This window comes from Rhinoraja longicauda, chromosome 29 (assembly GCF_053455715.1).
Source record: "Rhinoraja longicauda isolate Sanriku21f chromosome 29, sRhiLon1.1, whole genome shotgun sequence".
In the NCBI taxonomy this organism is placed as follows: Eukaryota; Metazoa; Chordata; class Chondrichthyes; order Rajiformes; family Arhynchobatidae; genus Rhinoraja; species Rhinoraja longicauda.
The window spans coordinates 3,374,015-3,393,575 of record NC_135981.1 but is presented as its reverse complement, the minus strand read 5'-3'; the positions used below and the strand labels follow the sequence as shown (position 1 = coordinate 3,393,575).

At 52.6% G+C, this 19,561-nt stretch overlaps 1 protein-coding gene across 5 annotated transcripts in view; it reads left to right on the top strand.

Moving 5' to 3' along the window:
- srcin1a (SRC kinase signaling inhibitor 1a) overlaps positions 1-19,561 on the top strand; it is a 227,511-nt gene that overhangs the window by 164,966 nt on the left and 42,984 nt on the right. For all 5 annotated transcript variants that reach the window (XR_013549123.1, XR_013549122.1, XM_078424674.1 and 2 more), the window contains exons 6-9: positions 10,496-10,691; positions 12,166-12,364; positions 13,086-13,179; positions 15,664-16,550. Coding sequence is in view for 3 of the 5 variants with exons in the window: in XM_078424674.1 (XP_078280800.1) it covers positions 10,496-10,691; positions 12,166-12,364; positions 13,086-13,179; positions 15,664-16,550 (1,376 nt within the window). In the remaining 2 variants the exon portion in view is untranslated. The remainder of the gene's footprint in view (positions 1-10,495; positions 10,692-12,165; positions 12,365-13,085; positions 13,180-15,663; positions 16,551-19,561) is intronic.

Here is a 19,561-nt window from a genome sequence, read left to right as displayed (position 1 = left end):
GGACAGTCGACTTTTCGGGTCGGGTCCCTTCTTCAGACTGATAGGAGTAAACATGGAAGATAGGTGCAGGAGTCGACCATTCGGCCCTTCGAGCCAGCACCGCCATGCAATATGATCATGGCTGATCATCCAGAATCAGTACCCCGTTCCTGCTTTCTCCCCATGTCCCCTGATTCCCTTAGCCCAAAGAGCTAAATCTAACGCTCTCTAGAGTAGGGGGAACAAAGCTGGAAAAGAGTCTGGAGAAGGATCCCTACCCAGGGCATCGTCTGTTCATTCCCTCCACAGAGGCTGCCTGACTCTCCCAGTTCCTCCAGCAAGTGGCAGCTGATTGCTCAGTGAAGCCAACCTACTATGTAAGATGGCAACGTCTCCCCATCGCTGCCCTGCATTCATCACCATCACCATCACCATCACCAACACCATCACCATCACCATCACCACCACCATCAGCACCATCACCATCAACACCATCATCATTACCATCACCATCACCACCACCATCACCATCAACACCATCACCATCACCATCACCATCACCACCACCATCACCATCACCATCACCATCAACACCATCACCATCATCATCACCATCACCATCACCACCACCATCAGCACCACCACCATCACCATCACCACCACCATCACCATCACCATCAACACCATCACCATCACCATCATCATCACCATCAGGACCAGCATCACCATCACCACCATCACCATCAGCATCACCAAACAAGTTCTTTCCCAGAATCAAATCCATTTCTCGCTGTGCTAAAGTGAGAATGATTGGAAATTTTAAATATTCATGATTTCTGTTTGAAACAATAAAAGCTAATTGGACATTTTGATGATTCTTTTTATCGAGTAATGACAATTCAGCACAAGAGAATTTCACTTCAGCTCAATATTTCATAGGTTCTTGCAAACCTTCCCGTACTGGAGGAGGATAATACCAGAGAGACCATGGTCTCAGCGTGTGATCTGTGACCATCTCTGTAATCTCCAGCGAAGAGAATGAATCCGTGTTTTACACAATGTCTTAATGCACACACTAGATCCACTGGTGCTAACACACGCGCACACACACGCACGCACGCACACACACACACACACACACACACACACACACGTGCACACAGACACACGCGCGCACACACACGCACACATACACGCACACACATGTGCCCACGCGCACGCACGCACACACATACGCATGCACACACACACATACGCATGCACACACGCATGCACACACATGCGCGCACACGCACACAGACATGCACGCAGGCACGCAGAAACACACACACTGAAACACACACACGCAGACATACACACAGAAACACACATACAGAAACACACACGCACACATACATGCACACACGGACACGCACAGACGCACACACACGTGTTTGCTCTTACATCTGAGTTTTAGATATGCTATGCTCTGATGAAACTTACTTTAGGCATATGGATCGTGTGTGCGTGTGTGAATTATTGTAAGGCAAATGCGGTATTTCCGGGTGCCAAGGGGATGGGGAGCACACATTTGTGAGAGACCTCAGCCTGAGGAGATGTCTTTACTCAACAGAATCTGGTTTGAACAGGAGGGGAGAAATAAGCAATTATTCACTGATTAAAAAAGAAGCATTAAAAATTAATGTTGGTCTTGGTTTGATGTCAAGGGGTTGTGCCTTGCCTGGTTGCTGTGATTAATGAGGCTGGACCAAAGCAATTAATTTATCCACGTTATAGAAATAGCAACTCCTCGACTCTCCCTCCACCTGGGCCATGGGCCCTGAGAGGAGGTCCCGCTGGAGTCGGTCACTGTGGCCACGGCGGCTTACTCCACCTGGTCTCACGTGGCCAACCGAGGCCCGTCTCTCACTTTGCTCATTGCCTTTCCCGTCTGAGTGAAGATGGAGGCACTGACCGCTGAGGAAGCTCTGGGCCTGGGTGGAGCGCGGGGCTTGGGTGGAGCGCGGGGCCTGGGTGGAGTGCGGGTCCTGGGTGGAGAGGGGGGCCTGGGTGGAGAGGGGGGCCTGGGTGGAGAGGGGGGCCTGGGTGGAGAGGGGGGCCTGGGTGGAGAGGGGGGGCCTGGGTGGAGAGGGTGGCCTGGGTGGAGCGCGGGGCCTGGGTGGAGAGGGGGGGCCTGGGTGGAGAGGGGGGCCTGGGTGTAGAGGGGGGCCTGGGTGGAGCGCGGGGCCTGGGTGGAGAGGGGGGCCTGGGTGTAGAGGAGGGCCTGGGTGGAGCGCGGGGCCTGGGTGGAGAGGGGGGCCTGGGTGGAGGGCGGGGCCTGGGTGGAGCGCGGGGCCTGGGTGGAGAGGGGGGCCTGGGTGGAGGGCGGGGCCTGGGTGGAGCGCGGGGCCTGGGTGGAGAGGGGGGCCTGGGTGGAGAGGGGGGCCTGGGTGGAGCGCGGGGCCTGGGTGGAGAGGGGGGCCTGGGTGGAGCGCGGGGCCTGGGTGGAGAGGGGGGCCTGCGTGAAGCACAGCCTTGCCCTTGCCCTTGGTCCTTGCCCCTTGGTCCTTGGTCCTTGGCCCTTGCCCTTGGTCCTTGGCCCTTGCCCTTGCCCTTGGTCCTTGGTCCTTGGTCCTTGGCCTTGGCCCTTGGCCCTTGCCCTTGGTCCTTGCCCCTTGCCCCTTGCCCTTGGCCCTTGGCCTTGCCCTTGCCCTTGGTCCTTGCTCTTGCCCTTGGCCCTTGCCCCTTGCCCCTTGGCCTTGCCCTTGGTCCTTGCTCTTGCCCTTGGCCCTTGGCCCTTGCCCTTGCCCTTGGTCCTTGCTCTTGCCCTTGGCCCTTGCCCCTTGTCCCTTGGCCCTTGCCCTTGGCCTTGCCCTTGGTCCTTGGTCCTTGCCCTTGCCCTTGGCCCTTGCCCCTTGCCCTTGTTCCTTGCCCTTGCCCCTTGCCCTTGGCCCTCGCCCTTGGCCCTTGCCCTTGCCCTTGCCCCCTTGCTCTTGGTCCTTGCCCTTGGCCCTTGCCCCTTGGCCCTTGCCCCTTGCCCTTGCCCTTGGCCCTTGCCCTTGGCCCTCGCCCTTGGCCCTTGCCCTTGCCCTTGCCCTTGCCCTTGCCCTTGGTCCTTGCCCTTGGCCCTTGCCCTTGCCCTTGGCCCTTGCCCTTGGTCCTTGCCCTTGCTTTGGGTGCTTTCCTTGCTAGCTTGGGCCACTCACCTTCCTGTGAGGAGCCGGGGTGTATGGGATGTCTCGGGGGGGTGTCTTGCAGGGGATGGAGTTGCAGCATCTCCCCGCTCATGTGCCGTCTAACCGATGACAAGTGCCTTCCATCTGCTGCGGTGAATAATTGATGCAGCGTCTACCAGCCAGGTCCATCAGAAGCCCGGCGCTGCGGGCGGGACATTGCAGTGGGCACCGCGGGCGGGACATTGCAGTGGGCGGGCGACTGTTCACGGGCGGCCAGCCTCTCCATCACACTGCGACAGCGAGCACAGCCATCTGTCAAAGCCCCGCTTGTGTTGGCTTCTCTGCTTTGGTTTGCTCCTCTCTCTCATGTGCTTTGCTCAGCCACCAACACACCTTCCTTCCTGTAAGGAGCCGGAGTGACAGGTTCCAGAGCAAACTGCAGATGCTGGTTTACTGTAAAAAAAAGACACAAAGTGCTGGAGCTTGTGTACACTGGAATTTAGAAGGATGAGAGGGGATCTTATCGAAACGTATAAGATTATTAAGGGGTTGAACACGTTAGAGGCAGGAAACATGTTCCCAATGTTGGGGGAGTCCAGAACAAGGAGCCACAGTTTAAGAATGAGGGGTAGGCCATTTAGAACGGAGATGAGGAAACCCTTTTTCAGTCACAGAGTTGTGAAGCTGTGGAATTCTCTGCCTCAGAAGGCAGTGGAGGCCAATTCTCTGAATCCATTCAAGAGAGAGCTAGATAGAGCTCTTAAGGATAGCGGAGTCAGGGGGTATGGGGAGAAGGCAGGAACGGGGTACTGATTGAGAATGATCAGCCATGATCTCATTGAATGGTGGTGCTGGCTCGAAGGACCGAATGGCCTACTCCTGCACCTATTGTCTATTGTCTATGATATAAATGGAAGCTGTTGTATCTTTGAGCTGGTGACTTCCAGATTTAGAGTTCTGAGCAAGATACGGCATAAAAACAGGCCCTTCGGCCCACCAAGTCCATGCTGACCATTGATCAACCATTCATAGCAGTTCTATGTTATCTCACTTTCTCAGCCCTGCACACTGAACAGCAATTTTTGAGTTGCCTATTAACCAACAAGACTTTAGCAGGTGGGAGGTAACTGGACCACCTTAAGTAACATCCAATTCTGTCGGCTAGGACTCTGCTTATTTAGTACATGTTTTGTGTAGTTTACAGATATAGGGCGTAAACAGGCCCTTCGGCCCACCGAGTCCGCGCCGACCAGCGATCCCTGCAAACTAACATTCTCCTACACGCACCTTTACCAAGCCAATTAGCTTACAAACCTGCACGTCTTTGGAGCATGGGAGGAAACCGGAGCACCCGGAGAAAACCCACGCAGGTCACGGGGAGAACGTACAGACAAGTGTCCGTAGTCAGGATCGAACCGGGGTCTCTGGCGCTGTGGAGGCAGCGACTCTACTGCTGCTCCACCCGTGACGCACTAGTGGGAAACATTTGCCCACATACACGCCAGACACGGGCGTGGCAACCGTCTGATCACAGCGCAGAAGCACAGTCGCAAAATCACATCCCGCTCTCAGCTGCAGAGGCAGGGGTCTTGCAGCAAAGCGGTTCTGTTTCCGCAGGCTTTTATTTTCACCCTCCGCCTCTGAGCAATGCTCTCTGATGATGGCCCGTGCTTGTGTGGACCGCATCTACCCTCCAGCTGTCAGTTCAGCTGCTGCAGTCTTAACATTGTTGATATTCCCACAGATTTGTTGAGGCTTCAAACAAAGACTGTATTATGTGATCTTCAGAGGCTTGGCTGAGTGATTATGCATCCTGCGCTCAAACACAAAAGTTTTATTCAAAGAGCTGGGAACGTCTCAGATGAGCAAAGGTGCCCATCACTGATACTACAACATGCTGATGCCTCGGCCTTGCCAGCGAAGAGCCACATCCTTTTAAACGGAAGTTTTTACAAGTTTACAAATTAAATTCTGCTTGCTTGGCACAGGCGGGATTATCCGCAAGGAGAGAATTGTGTCCTTTTGAACAATCAGCCTATTACTATTCCGTTTAATCAGTTGACCTTGGCCATCAGAAATGTTTTACACGTCCATCGTGTGTGTGTGTGTGTGTGTGTGTGTGTGTGTGTGTGTGTGTGTGTGTGTGTGTGTGTGTGTGAACTGCAGATGCTGGTTGACACTGAAGATGGAAGCAAAATGCTGGAGTAACTCAGCGGGACAGGCAGCATCTCTGGAGAGAAGGAACGGGTGACGTTTCGGGTCGAGACCCTTCTTCAGACTGGCTGGAGATGGCTCCTGACCCAAAAATCACCCATCCATTATCTCCAGAGATGCTGCCTGTCCCACTGAGATACTCCAGCACGTTGTGTCTATCTTTGGTGTAAACCATCATTTGAAATTCTTTGCATCTACAATGTTGGGGGGTGGGGGGTTAGTGTGGGGGGGGGGGGAGGAGGGGGGGGGGACCGGGGTTCGGGGGGGGAGGAGGGGTGGGGACTGGGGTTCGGGGGGGGAGGAGGGGTGGGGACCGGGGTTCGGGGGGGAGGAGGGGTGGGGACTGGGGTTCGGGGGGGGAGGAGGGGTGGGGACTGGGGTTCGGGGGGGAGGAGGGGTGGGGACTGGGGTTCGGGGGGGGAGGAGGGGTGGGGACCGGGGTTCGGGGGGGGAGGGGGAGGGGTGGGGACCGAGTGACACTTGGTGCAGCGAGGTTCTGTGGCTGCATGTGTGGGATGTAGATTGTGTACATGGGCTGGTAGTAGGGTTGCCAACTACCTCACTCCCAAATAAGGGACAATGGGTGACATCAGTCGCCCCATGTGACCTCGCCCAGCCAGCGGCCACGTGCTCCCGCTCCACCGATTGCAGCCATCCTTCAGGTGATCGCTTCGACTGAAGCCCCATGGATGTAAGAATACCCTCGGATACTGACCTCTCTGGTAACTGGCTAACGATTACCCCTTAAGCCATGTTATTAAACGTTATTTCCTAATAATCCTCTATCTGTACCAATGTGATTGGCTTGATTGGAATCATGTGCAGTCTTTCCGCTGACTGGATAGAACGCAACAAAACTGCTTTTCACTGTACCTCGGTACACGTGACAATAAACTCAACTAAACGTCACCCATTCCTTCTCTCTCTCTCGAGATGCTGCCTGACCTGCTGAGTTACTCCAGCATTTTGTGAATAAATCAAAGTGCTGGAGTAAGTTAGCTGGTCAGGTAGCATTTTGGTGGGAAATGGACAGAGGACGTTTTGGGTTGGGATCCTTCTTCACACTGAAGATGACTTGATTGTTAAATCTGTGTTGTGTCTAAGATCTTGAGGTGGACCAATTGGCCGGCACTATTGAATATCTTCACGGAGATCTTCACTGGTTGTGATATTTTGTGGCCTCCTGTTTGTCGCTCTGCGGAAATCCGAATCTTATCTGAAGGGACTGCTGTCCTCCATTTTGGTTCTGCCGAGCTGAAGCCAAAACAGAAAACAAAACAGAGCAGGATCTGTTTTGACGGGGAGGCCAGGAATAGTTTATTGTCAGTATAAATATTACACGTATCAGTGACTCGGTCTGAGAAGTGCTGATTGATGAGCTTTTCAGTCACTGAGATTTCCTGCAATGTAGGAAAGGCTGGCTCAGCCTGAGCTGGTGTCAGCTTTAGTTCACGTACTCGGCAGTGCATTTCACATTGATGTGGACCGGGGCGCGGGATGTATGGAGGTCAGACCAGAGCTGACATCTTTGCCTCTGGACCTGGAGACTGTACGGGGCAGGTTCCAGTCCCATTTCACAGGCTTTAAGGCAGAGATACCGTGGGGCACTCTAGTGGGCGGTCACGGTGGCGCAGCGGTAGAGTTGCTGCCTCACAGCGCTTGCAGCGCCGGAGACCCGGGTTCGATCCCGACTGCGGGTGCTGCCTGTACGGAGTTTGTACGTTCTCCCCGTGACCTGCGTGGGTTTTCTGCGTGAGATCTTTGCTTTCCTCCCACACTCCACAGACACAGGTTAATTGGCTTGGTATGAATGTAAAGACTGCCCCTCTAGTGTGCGGGGATCGCTGGTCGGCGCGGACTCGTTGGGCCGAAGGGCCTGTTTCCGTGCTGTATCTCTAGACTAAACTCAGGTGCAAGGCTGAAGTGGGTCTCTACCGCCAGAGGTGAGTGATGTTGGAGTGGAGATGCTCCTTTTGGACCAATGGTTGAGGATGGATTTGATGGAAATCGATGAGGAGTTCAGAAAGGGTAAACGAAAGTAAACAGTTCCCACCTGCAAATGGTTCAAGGTGTATGGATTTAAAATTCTGGACAAAGGATGCAAGTAGCATATTTATAAAAGAAACGTTTATGATTCAGAGACATTTTTAATGGTTCATTTGTGCTTTTATTGCCACGTGCAAACGCACAGTGAAATGCAGTCCAGTGCAGTGTTCCCATACCCAAGCACATCCTCGCTCAGCAAGTGTACAGAGATAGCCCACTGAGCCCACCAACAAGAGCCGCCATGTTTTGGGGCCATCTTCAAAGTCCATGTTCAGGTTCTTGTGAGGGGTGCCTGTTCCAGGCCGGCCCCAGGCAGTTGTGGGCCTACACCCACCTCCTTCCATGGGCACCGCCTCCTCACCCATCCACCTCCATGCCCCAGGGATTGCCTCTAGGGGTTGCCAACTATCTCACTCCCAAATATTTCCTGTGTTGCACTGTATTCCTGTATTGCATTGTGTTCCTGTGTTGCACTGTGTTCCTGTGTTGCACTGTGTTCCTGTGTTGCACTGTGTTCCTGTGTTGCACTGTGTTGCATTGTGTTCCTGTGTTGCACTGTGTTCCTGTGTCTCACTGTGTTCCTGTGTCTCACTGTGTTCCTGTGTCTCACTGTGTTCCTGTGTCGCACTGTGTTCCTGTGTTGCACTGTGTTCCTGTGTCTCACTGTGTTCCTGTGTCGCACTGTGTTCCTGTGTTGCACTGTGTTCCTGTGTTGCACTGTGTTGCATTGTGTTCCTGTGTTCCTGTGTTGCACTGTGTTCCTGTGTCGCACCCTGTTCATGTGTCTCACTGTGTTCCTGTGTTCCTGTGTTGCACTGTGTTCCTGTGTCTCACTGTGTTCCTGTGTTCCTGTGTCTCACTGTGTTCCTGTGTTCCTGTGTTGCACTGTGTTCCAGTGTCGCACTGTGTTGCACTGTGTTCCTGTGTTCCTGTGTCTCACTGTGTTCCTGTGTTCCTGTGTTCCTGTGTTGCACTGTGTTCCTGTGTTTTGCTGTGTTCCTGTGTTGCACTGTGTTCCTGTGTTCCTGTGTCGCACTGTGTTCCTGTGTCGCACTGTGTTGCTGTGTCGCACTGTGTTCCTGTGTCGCACTGTGTTCCTGTGTCGCACTGTGTTCCTGTGTCGCACTGTGTTCCTGTGTCGCACTGTGTTCCTGTGTCGCACTGTGTTCCTGTGTTGCACTGTGTTCCTGTGTTGCACTGTGTTCCTGTGTCGCACTGTGTTCCTGTGTTCCTGTGTCGCACTGTGTTCCTGTGTCGCACTGTGTTCCTGTGTCGCACTGTGTTCCTGTGTTGCACTGTGTTCCTGTGTCACACTGTGTCGCACTGTGTCGCACTGTGTTGCACTGTGTTCCTGTGTTGCACTGTGTTCCTGTGTTGCACTGTGTTCCTGTGTCACACTGTGTCACACTGTGTTCCTGTGTTCCTGTGTTGCACTGTGTTCCTGTGTTGCACTGTGTTCCTGTGTTGCACTGTGTTCCTGTGCCGCACTGTGTTGCACTGTGTTGCACTGTATCGCACTGTGTTCCTGTGTTGCACTGTGTTGCACTGTGTTCCTGTGTCGCACTGTGTTCCTGTGTCTCACTGTGTTCCTGTGTCGCACTGTGTTCCTGTGTCGCACTGTGTTCCTGTGTCGCACTGTGTTCGTGTATCGCACTGTGTTCCTGTGTTACACTGTGTTGCACTGTATTCCTGTGTCGCACTGTGTTCCTGTGTCGCACTGTGTTCCTGTGTCGCACTGTGTTCCTGTGTTGCACTGTATTCCTGTGTCGCACTGTGTTCCTGTGTCTCACTGTGTTCCTGTGTCTCACTGTGTTCCTGTGTCGCACTGTGTTCCTGTGTCGCACTGTGTTCCTGTGTCGCACTGTGTTCGTGTATCGCACTGTGTTCCTGTGTTACACTGTGTTGCACTGTATTCCTGTGTCGCACTGTGTTCCTGTGTCGCACTGTGTTCCTGTGTCGCACTGTGTTCCTGTGTTGCACTGTATTCCTGTGTCGCACTGTGTTCCTGTGTCTCACTGTGTTCCTGTGTCGCACTGTGTTCCTGTGTTACACTGTGTTCCTGTGTTGCACTGTATTCCTGTGTCGCACTGTGTTCCTGTGTCGCACTGTGTTCCTGTGTTGCACTGTGTTCCTGTGTCGCACTGTGTTCCTGTGTTCCTGTGTCGCACTGTGTTCCTGTGTCGCACTGTGTTCCTGTGTCGCACTGTGTTCCTGTGTTGCACTGTGTTCCTGTGTCACACTGTGTCGCACTGTGTCGCACTGTGTTGCACTGTGTTCCTGTGTTGCACTGTGTTCCTGTGTTGCACTGTGTTCCTGTGTCACACTGTGTCACACTGTGTTCCTGTGTTCCTGTGTTGCACTGTGTTCCTGTGTTGCACTGTGTTCCTGTGTTGCACTGTGTTCCTGTGCCGCACTGTGTTGCACTGTGTTGCACTGTATCGCACTGTGTTCCTGTGTTGCACTGTGTTGCACTGTGTTCCTGTGTCGCACTGTGTTCCTGTGTCTCACTGTGTTCCTGTGTCGCACTGTGTTCCTGTGTCGCACTGTGTTCCTGTGTCGCACTGTGTTCGTGTATCGCACTGTGTTCCTGTGTTACACTGTGTTGCACTGTATTCCTGTGTCGCACTGTGTTCCTGTGTCGCACTGTGTTCCTGTGTCGCACTGTGTTCCTGTGTTGCACTGTATTCCTGTGTCGCACTGTGTTCCTGTGTCTCACTGTGTTCCTGTGTCGCACTGTGTTCCTGTGTTACACTGTGTTCCTGTGTTGCACTGTATTCCTGTGTCGCACTGTGTTCCTGTGTCGCACTGTGTTCCTGTGTTGCACTGTGTTCCTGTGTTGCACTGTGTTCCTGTGTAGCACTGTGTTCCTGTGTCACACTGTGTTCCTGTGTCGCACTGTGTTCCTGTGTCTCACTGTGTTCCTGTGTCTCACTGTGTTCCTGTGTCGCACTGTGTTGCACTGTGTCGCACTGTGTTCCTGTGTTGCACTGTGTCGCACTGTGTTCCTGTGTCGCACTGTGTTCCTGTGTCGCACTGTGTTCCTGTGTGGCACTGTACTATGTTCTGATTTCCCTCTCTGTCCTTCTCTCTGCCTCACACAGACCCGGAGCCCGCGACATTCCCAGAGCCAGCAGTCTGGATTGGCGGACCAGGCAGCCAAACTACCGTACGCGTCGGCAGAGTCGTTGGAAACCATGTCGGAGGCGGAAGTCCCAATGGGGTTCACCCGGTCCAACCGTTTCCGCCAGAGCCTGCCCCTGTCCAGGTCCACCAGTCAGGCCAAGCTCCGCTCGCCAGGTAGGCCCATGCCTGCTTCAGGTTGACAGCTCCGCCAGGTCTCGTGGGAACCTTCCGCGTAGGGCAAGAAGCAGCGGACCTAAAGCAGGGGTAGAGTTGCTGCCTGACAGCACCAGAGATCCCGGTCAATCCCAACTTTGGGCGCTGCCTGTACAGAGTTTGCACATTCGCCCCATCACCTCGTGGGCTTTTCTCCGGGCGCTCCGGTTTCCTCCCACAACAGCCCAGAGATGTGCAGGTTTGTAGGTCAATTGGTCAGTAGGTCCGCGCCGACCAACGATCCCCGCACATTAACACTATCCTATGCCCACTGGGGACAATGTTTACACTTACCAAGCCAATTCACCGACAAACCTGCACGTCTTTGGAGTGTGGGAGGAAACCGAAGATCTCGGAGAAAACCCATGCAGGTCACGGGGAGAACGTACAAACTCCTGTGTGCGGGGTAGAACTCGAACTCGTGTGAAGGGAGGGTCGTTGGTCGGTGCAGACTCGATGGGCTGAAGGGCCTGTTTTCACGCTTCATCTCTAAACTAAACTAAAACATCATCCCTCAGCAAGCTTTGTGGCATTGCACCCAGTGGGATTAATTGAAAAGTGAGCATTCTTTTTCTTTTTCCAAAAAATAAATTGGATCAATTATTTACAACAATAATATTTACAGGTCAAACAGTAAGAACACACCCACCCCTGTGTACAAAAATGACAAATATTCTTAAATATTCCTAAATACCAAATTATACTAAATATTCAATAACTATACTACAACCCTCGTCCAGGATGCATTCGACACCCGAAACGTCACCCATTCCTTCTCTCCAGAGATGCTGCCTGACCCGCTGAGTTACTCCAGCATTTTGTGATACCTTTGATCTGTACCAGCATCTGCAGTTACTCTTTACGTTTAAAGCGTGTAAACGGTAAATTTTAAACCATCAATGAGAGCAGGTAAATTATTGATTGCACATTAAATGAAATTATAAAGTGCAGAGAGCTTAGAGAGGTGCTAACACCCCCCCCCCCCCCCACCGCCCCCCCCCCCCCCCCCGAGTCACAACCAAAGATACTAGAGGAACAAGATAGACCACTCGACCCTAAAAACCGTAGTACGTCACGGCGCCATTTTAGTAGGCAGAAACGTGCAGAAACATTTAAAAAGAAAAATAACAAAAATCTGTGAGTTGATAGATGAGATATATTCTGCATTTTAATGGTATCATCACACATACTGCTCCCGCACAACACTGCAAGAGGCGTAGTGAACGTAGGCGAGCTTAGCCTACTAAAATGGCGGACGTTACGCTCCTTTGCGTGCTACACTTCAGTATAGGCGATTTCGACGCAGTGGTCCATCTTGTTTCTCTAGTATCTTTAGTCGGGCGTAGGGGGCTTGTGATTACACCAGTGGTGCATTTGTGATCGTGTCTTTGTGTGTGTGTGTGTGTGTGTGTGTGTGTGTGTGTCTCTCTGACAGGGGTGCTGTTCCTCCAGTTTGGTGATGAGACGCGGAGGGTTCACATCACCCATGAGATCGGTGGCATGGACACCCTGCACGCCCTGATCGTCCACATGTTCCCGCAGAAGCTCACGATGGGCATGCTAAAGTCGCCCAACACTGCCATCCTCATCAAGGACGAGTCCAGGAACATCTTCTACGAGCTGGAGGATGTCAGGTAAGGGGTCGGCCATTTAGAATGGAGATGAGGAAAAACTTTTTCAGTCAGAGAGTTGTGAATCTGTGGAATTCTCTGCCTCAGAAGGCAGTGGAGGCCAATTCTCTGAATGTTTTCAAGAGAGAGCTAGATAGAGCTCTTAAAGATAGCAGAGTCAGGGGGTATGGGGAGAAGGCAGGAACGGGGTACTGATTGAGAATGATCAGCCATGATCACATTGAATGGTGGTGCTAGCTCGAAGGGCCGAATGGCCTACTCCTGCACCTATTGTCTATTAAACGACACTAAACACATGAACCGCGAGCGGGCTACCTCGTAACCTGAGGCTTGGTTGTTCTGCCAAGATTGGAAGATTGCAAGGCCAGAAACTGGAGACACAAGTGTCTACAGAAAATGTGTGTTACTGTGGTTGGCTTTGGGACCTGGATCGGTGTGATCTCTCCAGCTCCACTACCTGTGTTACTGTGGTTGGCTTTGGGGCCTGGATCGGTGTGATCTCTCCAGCTCCACTACCTGTGTTACTGTGGTTGGCTTTGCGGCCTGGATCGGTGTGATCTCTCCAGCTCCACTACCTGTGTTACTGTGGTTGGCTTTGCGGCCTGGATCGGTGTGATCTCTCCAGCTCCACTACCTGTGTTACTGTGGTTGGCTTTGGGACCTGGATCGGTGTGATCTCTCCAGCTCCACCATCTTTCATTTGCTGCTCACTTTTCTCTTGCAGGGACATCCAAGATCGAAGCGTCATAAAGATTTTCAGGAAAGAACCCATCTACGCCCCATATCCAGTTTCCCACATCGCAAATGGAGACCTACGGGTAAGACTTAAAGAAGTCCTCACTGCCCCCCCCTCGCTAGGCAGCCCCCCCCCTCATGTCAGGCAGACATGAGGCCATTCGCTCCATCGTTTTTACCTGTTGGCTGCAGAATCGTCTCTGTCTTATCACTTCATCAGGTCGCTTTATGTTTAATAATCTCAGGGCTCCTGCTCCCAATCTGCCTAAAAGAAACAGCTTGGGCTTGAACATGGACAGATTAAGCACAGTGATTATTTTATTATTATTATTTTTATTATTATTAAATGTTATTGTCATTCAAATGATGATAAAGTCACATCAAGAGGCAAGTCACGAGCATTTAATTGTCACGTGTACTAACAGAACAATGGGCGGTCACGGTGGCGCGGCTGTAGAGTTGCTGCCTTATAGCGAATGCAGCGCCGGAGACCCGGGTTCGATCCCGACTACGGACGCTGTCTGTACGGAGTTTGTACGTTCTCCCCGTGACCTGCGTGGGTTTTCTCCGCGATCTTCGGTTTCCTCCCACACTCCAAAGGTTTGTAGGTTAATTGGCTTGGTAAATGTTAAAAATTGTCCCTAGTGTGTGTAGGATAGTGTTAGTGTGCGGGGATCGCAGGTCAGCGTGGACCCGGTGGGCCGAAGGGCCTGTTTCCGCGCTGTATCTCTAAACTAAACTAAACAATGGAATTCTTACGTGCAACGTAACAGGCTTGTAAACACAACACACACAGAATAAACAAAGAAATAATTCAATTAATAACTCTAACAAACAGTGCAAATAAACCCCAGACACCTTCATGTGACCAAAGATGGTCCATTGTCCGTAGTTGAGATTTGTGTTGTGTGGCGTTTAAGGGTCTAGTGGCCATTTGGCAAACTCCTGTATCATCGGCTCGATGCTCAGAATGAAATGAAAGCGTTTGCCACGGTGGTGTGGGTCTTTGATAAACTGGAAGAAACCCGATATGTTCAAAACTGAACAAGTTGGGCAGAAAGCTGGAACAGAGGTGAGGGCCAGGCAAGCGATCAGTCTGAAGAAGGGTCTCGACCCGAAACGTTACCCATTCCTTCTCTCCAAAGATGCTGCCCGTCCCGCTGAGTTACTCCAGCATTCTGGGTCTATCCAGTGACAAGTGGGTACAGTTCAGGGTGAGGGGGAGTTTGATGGGTGGACAATGGCCAGAGATAAGAAGAAGACAAAAGAGTGTGAGATGAGGAGAGAAGAGGCTTGAATCAAGAAATTCTTCCTCTTCCCTTACGTCCGGCTTCAAATGTTGTGTGTCTTCTCTCCTCTCTCACACCCTTTTGTCACCTTCTCATCTCCGCCCTTTATCCACCCATCTCCCAATCAACACCCCCATTCCTCATCCTGTACCCACCTATCACTTGCCTGACTTTGTCCAGACTTCTCCAACTTTCTGCCCAACTTTTCCTATAGTTAGAGTCACAGAGTGATACAGTGTGGAAACAGGCCCCCTCGGCCCAACGTTCCCACACTGCCCAACAATGTCCCAGCTACACTAGTCCCACTTGCCTGCGCTTGGTCCATATCCCTCCAAACCTGTCCTATCCATGTACCTGTCCAACTGTTTCTTTATCGTTGGGAGGGATAGTCCCAGCCTCAACTATCCCCTCCGGTAGCTCGTTCCATACACCCACCACCCTCTGTGTGAAAAAGTTAACCCTCAGATTCCTATTAAATCTTTTCCCCTTCACCTTAAACCTTTGTCCTCTGGTCCTCGATTCCCCTACTCTGGTCAAGAGACTCTGTGCATCTACCTGATCTATTCCTCTCATGATTTTATACACCTCTGTATAATAACTGCAGATGCTGGTACAAATCGAAGGTATTTATTCACAAAATGCTGGAGTAACTCAGCAGGTCGGGCAGCATCTCAGGAGAGAAGGAATGGGTGACGTTTCGGGTCGAGACCCTTCTTCAGACTGATGTCAGGGGGGCGGGACAAAGGAAGGATATAGGTGGAGACAGGAAGATAGAGGGAGAACTGGGAAGGAGGAGGGGAAGAGAGGGACAGAGGAACTATCTAAAGTTGGAGAAGTCAATGTTCATACCACTGGGCTGCAAGCTGCCCAGGCGAAATATGAGGTGCTGTTCCTCCAATTTCCAGTGGGCCTCACTATGGCACTGGAGGAGGCCCATGACAGAAAGGTCAGACTGGGAATGGGAGGGGGAGTTGAAGTGCTCAGCCACCAGGAGATCAGGTTGGTTAAGGCGGACTGAGCGAAGGTATTGAGCGAAATTTGATGATGGCTGATCATCTAAAACCAGTGCCCAGTTCCTGCTTTTTCCCCATATCCCTTGATTCCTTTAGCCCCAAGAGCTAAGTCTAACTCTAACTCTGTCTTGTAACATGAGGCGATGTTCCTCCATTTTACACTGGGCCTCACTCTGACAGTGGGGAGGCCCAGGATGAGGTGCTGTTTGTGCAGGTGACCTTGTGATTGGTGCCTTGACGCTCTGTGTTGTGTTCCCCTGTACAGAGAGAGATGGTCTACACATCGAGGGAGTCCTCTCCCACGCGCCGTCTGAGCGGCGTGGCGTCCGGCTCTCCGCACATGGTGTCGGCCTCCGCCGTGGTGGGCCTACAGTCGTCCTCCTCCTCCTCCTCCTCGCCCTCCCGCTCCCGCATATCGTACGGCGGCGGCCGCCCTCCGTCCTACTCGGGCAGCCCGGTGCACCACGCCGAGCGGCTGGCCGGGGGACAGCCATCGCCGTCGCAGCCCGTCTCGCCCAGCCCCAGCACCAGCGCCATCTTGGAGCGGCGCGACGTGAAGCCGGACGAGGACATGAGCAACAAGAACGTGGTGCTGATGAAGCACGAGAGCCTGTACGCCGACCCGTACAACATGGTGCACGACGGGCGCCTCAGCATCGCCTCCACGCAGTCCCTGGCCGGGCTCCAAGACCCCTTCCCCTACCCGGGCAGCGGCCTTTACCGGCGCGGCTCCATGCGGTCCCTCAGCACGTACTCGGCCCTCGGGCTGCACGGCGACATCGAAGACTCCTTCTACAAGGCCAGCCCGCCGCTCTACGGAGACGGTTACGCCGCCGGCCCGGGCTACAGGATGGGCCCCTCCTCGCCTCAGAAGATCTCGGACGGACGCATGGTGGACGTGCAGCAAGGCCACAGCCCGCACAGCCCGTACTCCGCGGCACCCGGACGCTCGCCGCCCGTGCGCCAGTCCTTCAGGAAGGATCCTCCGCCCGCGGCCGTGGCCGGCGAGGGCGTGGCGGCCGTGGCGGCGGGGAAACCGCGGGCCGTCATGGCCCCCGAGGTGTTGCCGGGGCCCGCGGAGAGGCCTGGGCCTGGCGAGAGGCCGGCATCCGGCTACAGCTCCCCACTGCCTGCCAACGACCCAGAGACAAGGTAACGCCCGCACTCAAACCACCCCACTACAGCAGGGGCATAAGGTCATGTACCCAGAGACAAGGTAACGCCCGCACTCAAACCACCCCACTACAGCAGGGGCATAAGGTCATGTAGCAGGAGCAGAATTAGGCCACTCGGCCCATCAAGTCTACCCCGCCATTCAATGATGGCTGGTCTATCTCTTCCTCCTAACCCCACTCTCCTGCCTTCTCCCCACACCCGTACTAATCAAGAATCTATCTATCTCTGCCTTAAATACTCTGTATCCACTGACTTGGCCTCCACAATTGGCACTTGGTTCACTGCGCAATAATGGAAAGTGAGAGCAAAATTCAGAATCTATCAGAGCACAATGGGGCCATCATGTCCCTGTTGTCAGCAAATCCCTGAGCTCACAAGTCATAGGAGCAGAATTGGACCATTCTTTCCCTCAATTCAACTACTCCGCCATTCAATCACGGCTGATCGATGTTTCCCTCTCAACCCCATTCTCCTGCCTTCTCCCCGTAACCTCTAACATTGGCCACAGCTGCCCGGCATCGAACCTCGAGACAAGGTAAGCCCCTGCATTCAAACCTCCACTGTAAACCAAGGGCCCCCTGTAACAAGGAAAGTGCCAGCAACACTCAAAAATCCTCTGGAGCAAAATTTGGCCAATTGGATCCAAAGTTGTCGTGGTCAGAGAAAGTAGAGGGTTGCGACACTCTCCTGCCTTCTCCCCATAACCTTTCACACCATTACTAATCAATCTTATAAATTTTGTAGATTTTTGGAGCGGAAATAGGCCATTCAGCCCATCTCGTCTACTCCGCCATTCATTTTATGGCTGACCTATCTCTCCCTCTCAACCCCATTCTCCCGCCATTCCCCCCATAACCCCTGACACCCGTACTAATCAAGAATCTATCGTTCTCTGCCTTAAAAACATCCAATGCCTTGGCCTCCCACAGGTGTCTGGGCGATGATATCCTCAGATTCACCACCCTCTGACTAAAGAAATCCCTCCTCATCTTATGTTCATATTAAAATGCTGTGTTCATAATACAGGCCCTTCAGCCCAACATGCTCCACACCGGCCAACATGTGCCATCTACATTAGTCCCGCCTGCCCATGCTTGACCCATATCCCTACTATCCAATGAATCCCACAGATTCACCACCCTCTGGCTGAAGAAACTCCTCCTTGTCTTCTCTCTGAAAGTGTGTCCTTTTATCCTGAGTCCTGGACTCTCCCATTTGTGGCAACGTCCTCTCCACATCCACTCTATCCAGGCCTTTCACGAAATTGTGGTACGATGGTCAGTGAGTCTCCTAATCTGAGGAAAGACATTCTTGCCAAGAGAAGGTTCGCCAGATTGATTCCTGGGATGGCAGGACTTTCATATGAAGAAAGACTGGACAGACTCGGCTTGTACTCGCTGGAATTTAGAAGATTGAGGGGGGATCTTATAGAAACTTACAAAATTCTTAAGGGGTTGGACAGGGTAGATGCAGGAAGATTGTTCCCGATGTTGGGGAAGTCCAGAACAAGGGGTCACAGTTTAAGGATAAAGGGGAAGTCTTTTAGGACTGAGATGAGAAAGTTTTTTTTCACACAGAGTGGTGAATCTGTGGAATTCTCTGCCACAGAGGGTAGTTGAGGCCAGTTCATTGGCTATATTTAAGAGGGAGTTAGATGTGGCCCTTGTGGCTAAAGGGATCAGGGGGTATGGAGAGAAGGCAGGTACGGGATACTGAGTTGGATGATCGGCCATGATCATATTGAATGGCGGTGCGTACAGGCTCGAAGGGCCGAATGCCCTACTCCTGCACCTATTTTCTATGTTTCTATGAGAGGTCGAGAGCCTTGAACTTTAATTTCGCCACAGCCACAACCAGTAACAGCCAGTAACTCAGCGGCTCAGGCGACATCTCTGGAGAGCTCTACCCGAAACGCCACCCATTCCTTCCCTCCAGAGGAGGCTGCCTGTCCCGCTGAGTTACTCCAGAATTTTGTGTCCATCTTCGATTTGAACCAGCATCTGCAGTTCTTTAGTGCATGTTGGAGTTGATAACCGTTCCCACAAGCCTGTTCCTTCAGTAAGTAGCCAGAAGGACAAGACATAGAAACATAGAAAATAGGTGCAGGAGTAGGCCATTCGGCCCTTCGAGCCTGCACCGCCATTCAATATGATCATGGCTGATCATCCAACTCAGTATCCCGTACCTGCCTTCTCTCCATACCCCCTGATCCCTTTAGCCACAAGGGCCACATCTAACTCCCTCTTAAATATAACCAATGATCTGGCCTCAACTACCTTCTGTGGCAGAGAATTCCACAGATTCACCACTCTCTGTGTGAAAAAAAACGTTCTCACCTCGGTCCTAAAAGACTTCCCCCTTATCCTTAAACTGTGACCCCTTGTTCTGGACTTCCCCAACATCGGGAACAATCTTCCTGCATCTAGCCTGTCCAACCCCTTAAGAATTTTGTAAGTTTCTATAAGATCCCCCCTCAATCTTCTAAATTCCAGCGAGTACAAGCCGAGTCTATCCAGTCTTTCTTCATATGAAAGTCCTGCCATCCCAGGAATCAATCTGGTGAACCTTCTCTGTACTCCCTCTATGGCAAGAATGTCTTTCCTCAGATTAGGAGACCAAAACTGTACGCAATACTCCAGGTGTGGTCTAACCAATGCCCTGTACAACTGCAGCAGAACCTCCCTGCTCCTATACTCAAATCCCCTCGCTATGAATGCTAACATACCATTCGCTGGTGACAGGGCAGACTTAAAGCAGCCCCTCGCTCCCACAGCGCTCTGCATGCCTGGATTATCAGTACTGAAGGGCCCTTCAGTGCTGGCCGATGGGAACATGCTTCCCACCGCACAACCTGTCGGCACCATGGTGGTGCAGCGGCAGAGTTTCTGGGATGGTGCTGGTGGTGAATAGTGCTTGTGTACGTGGGTGTCGGTGCAGCAGGTGCACCTGCACGTTGCTGGAGACCCGGGTTCGATCCTGACCTCAGG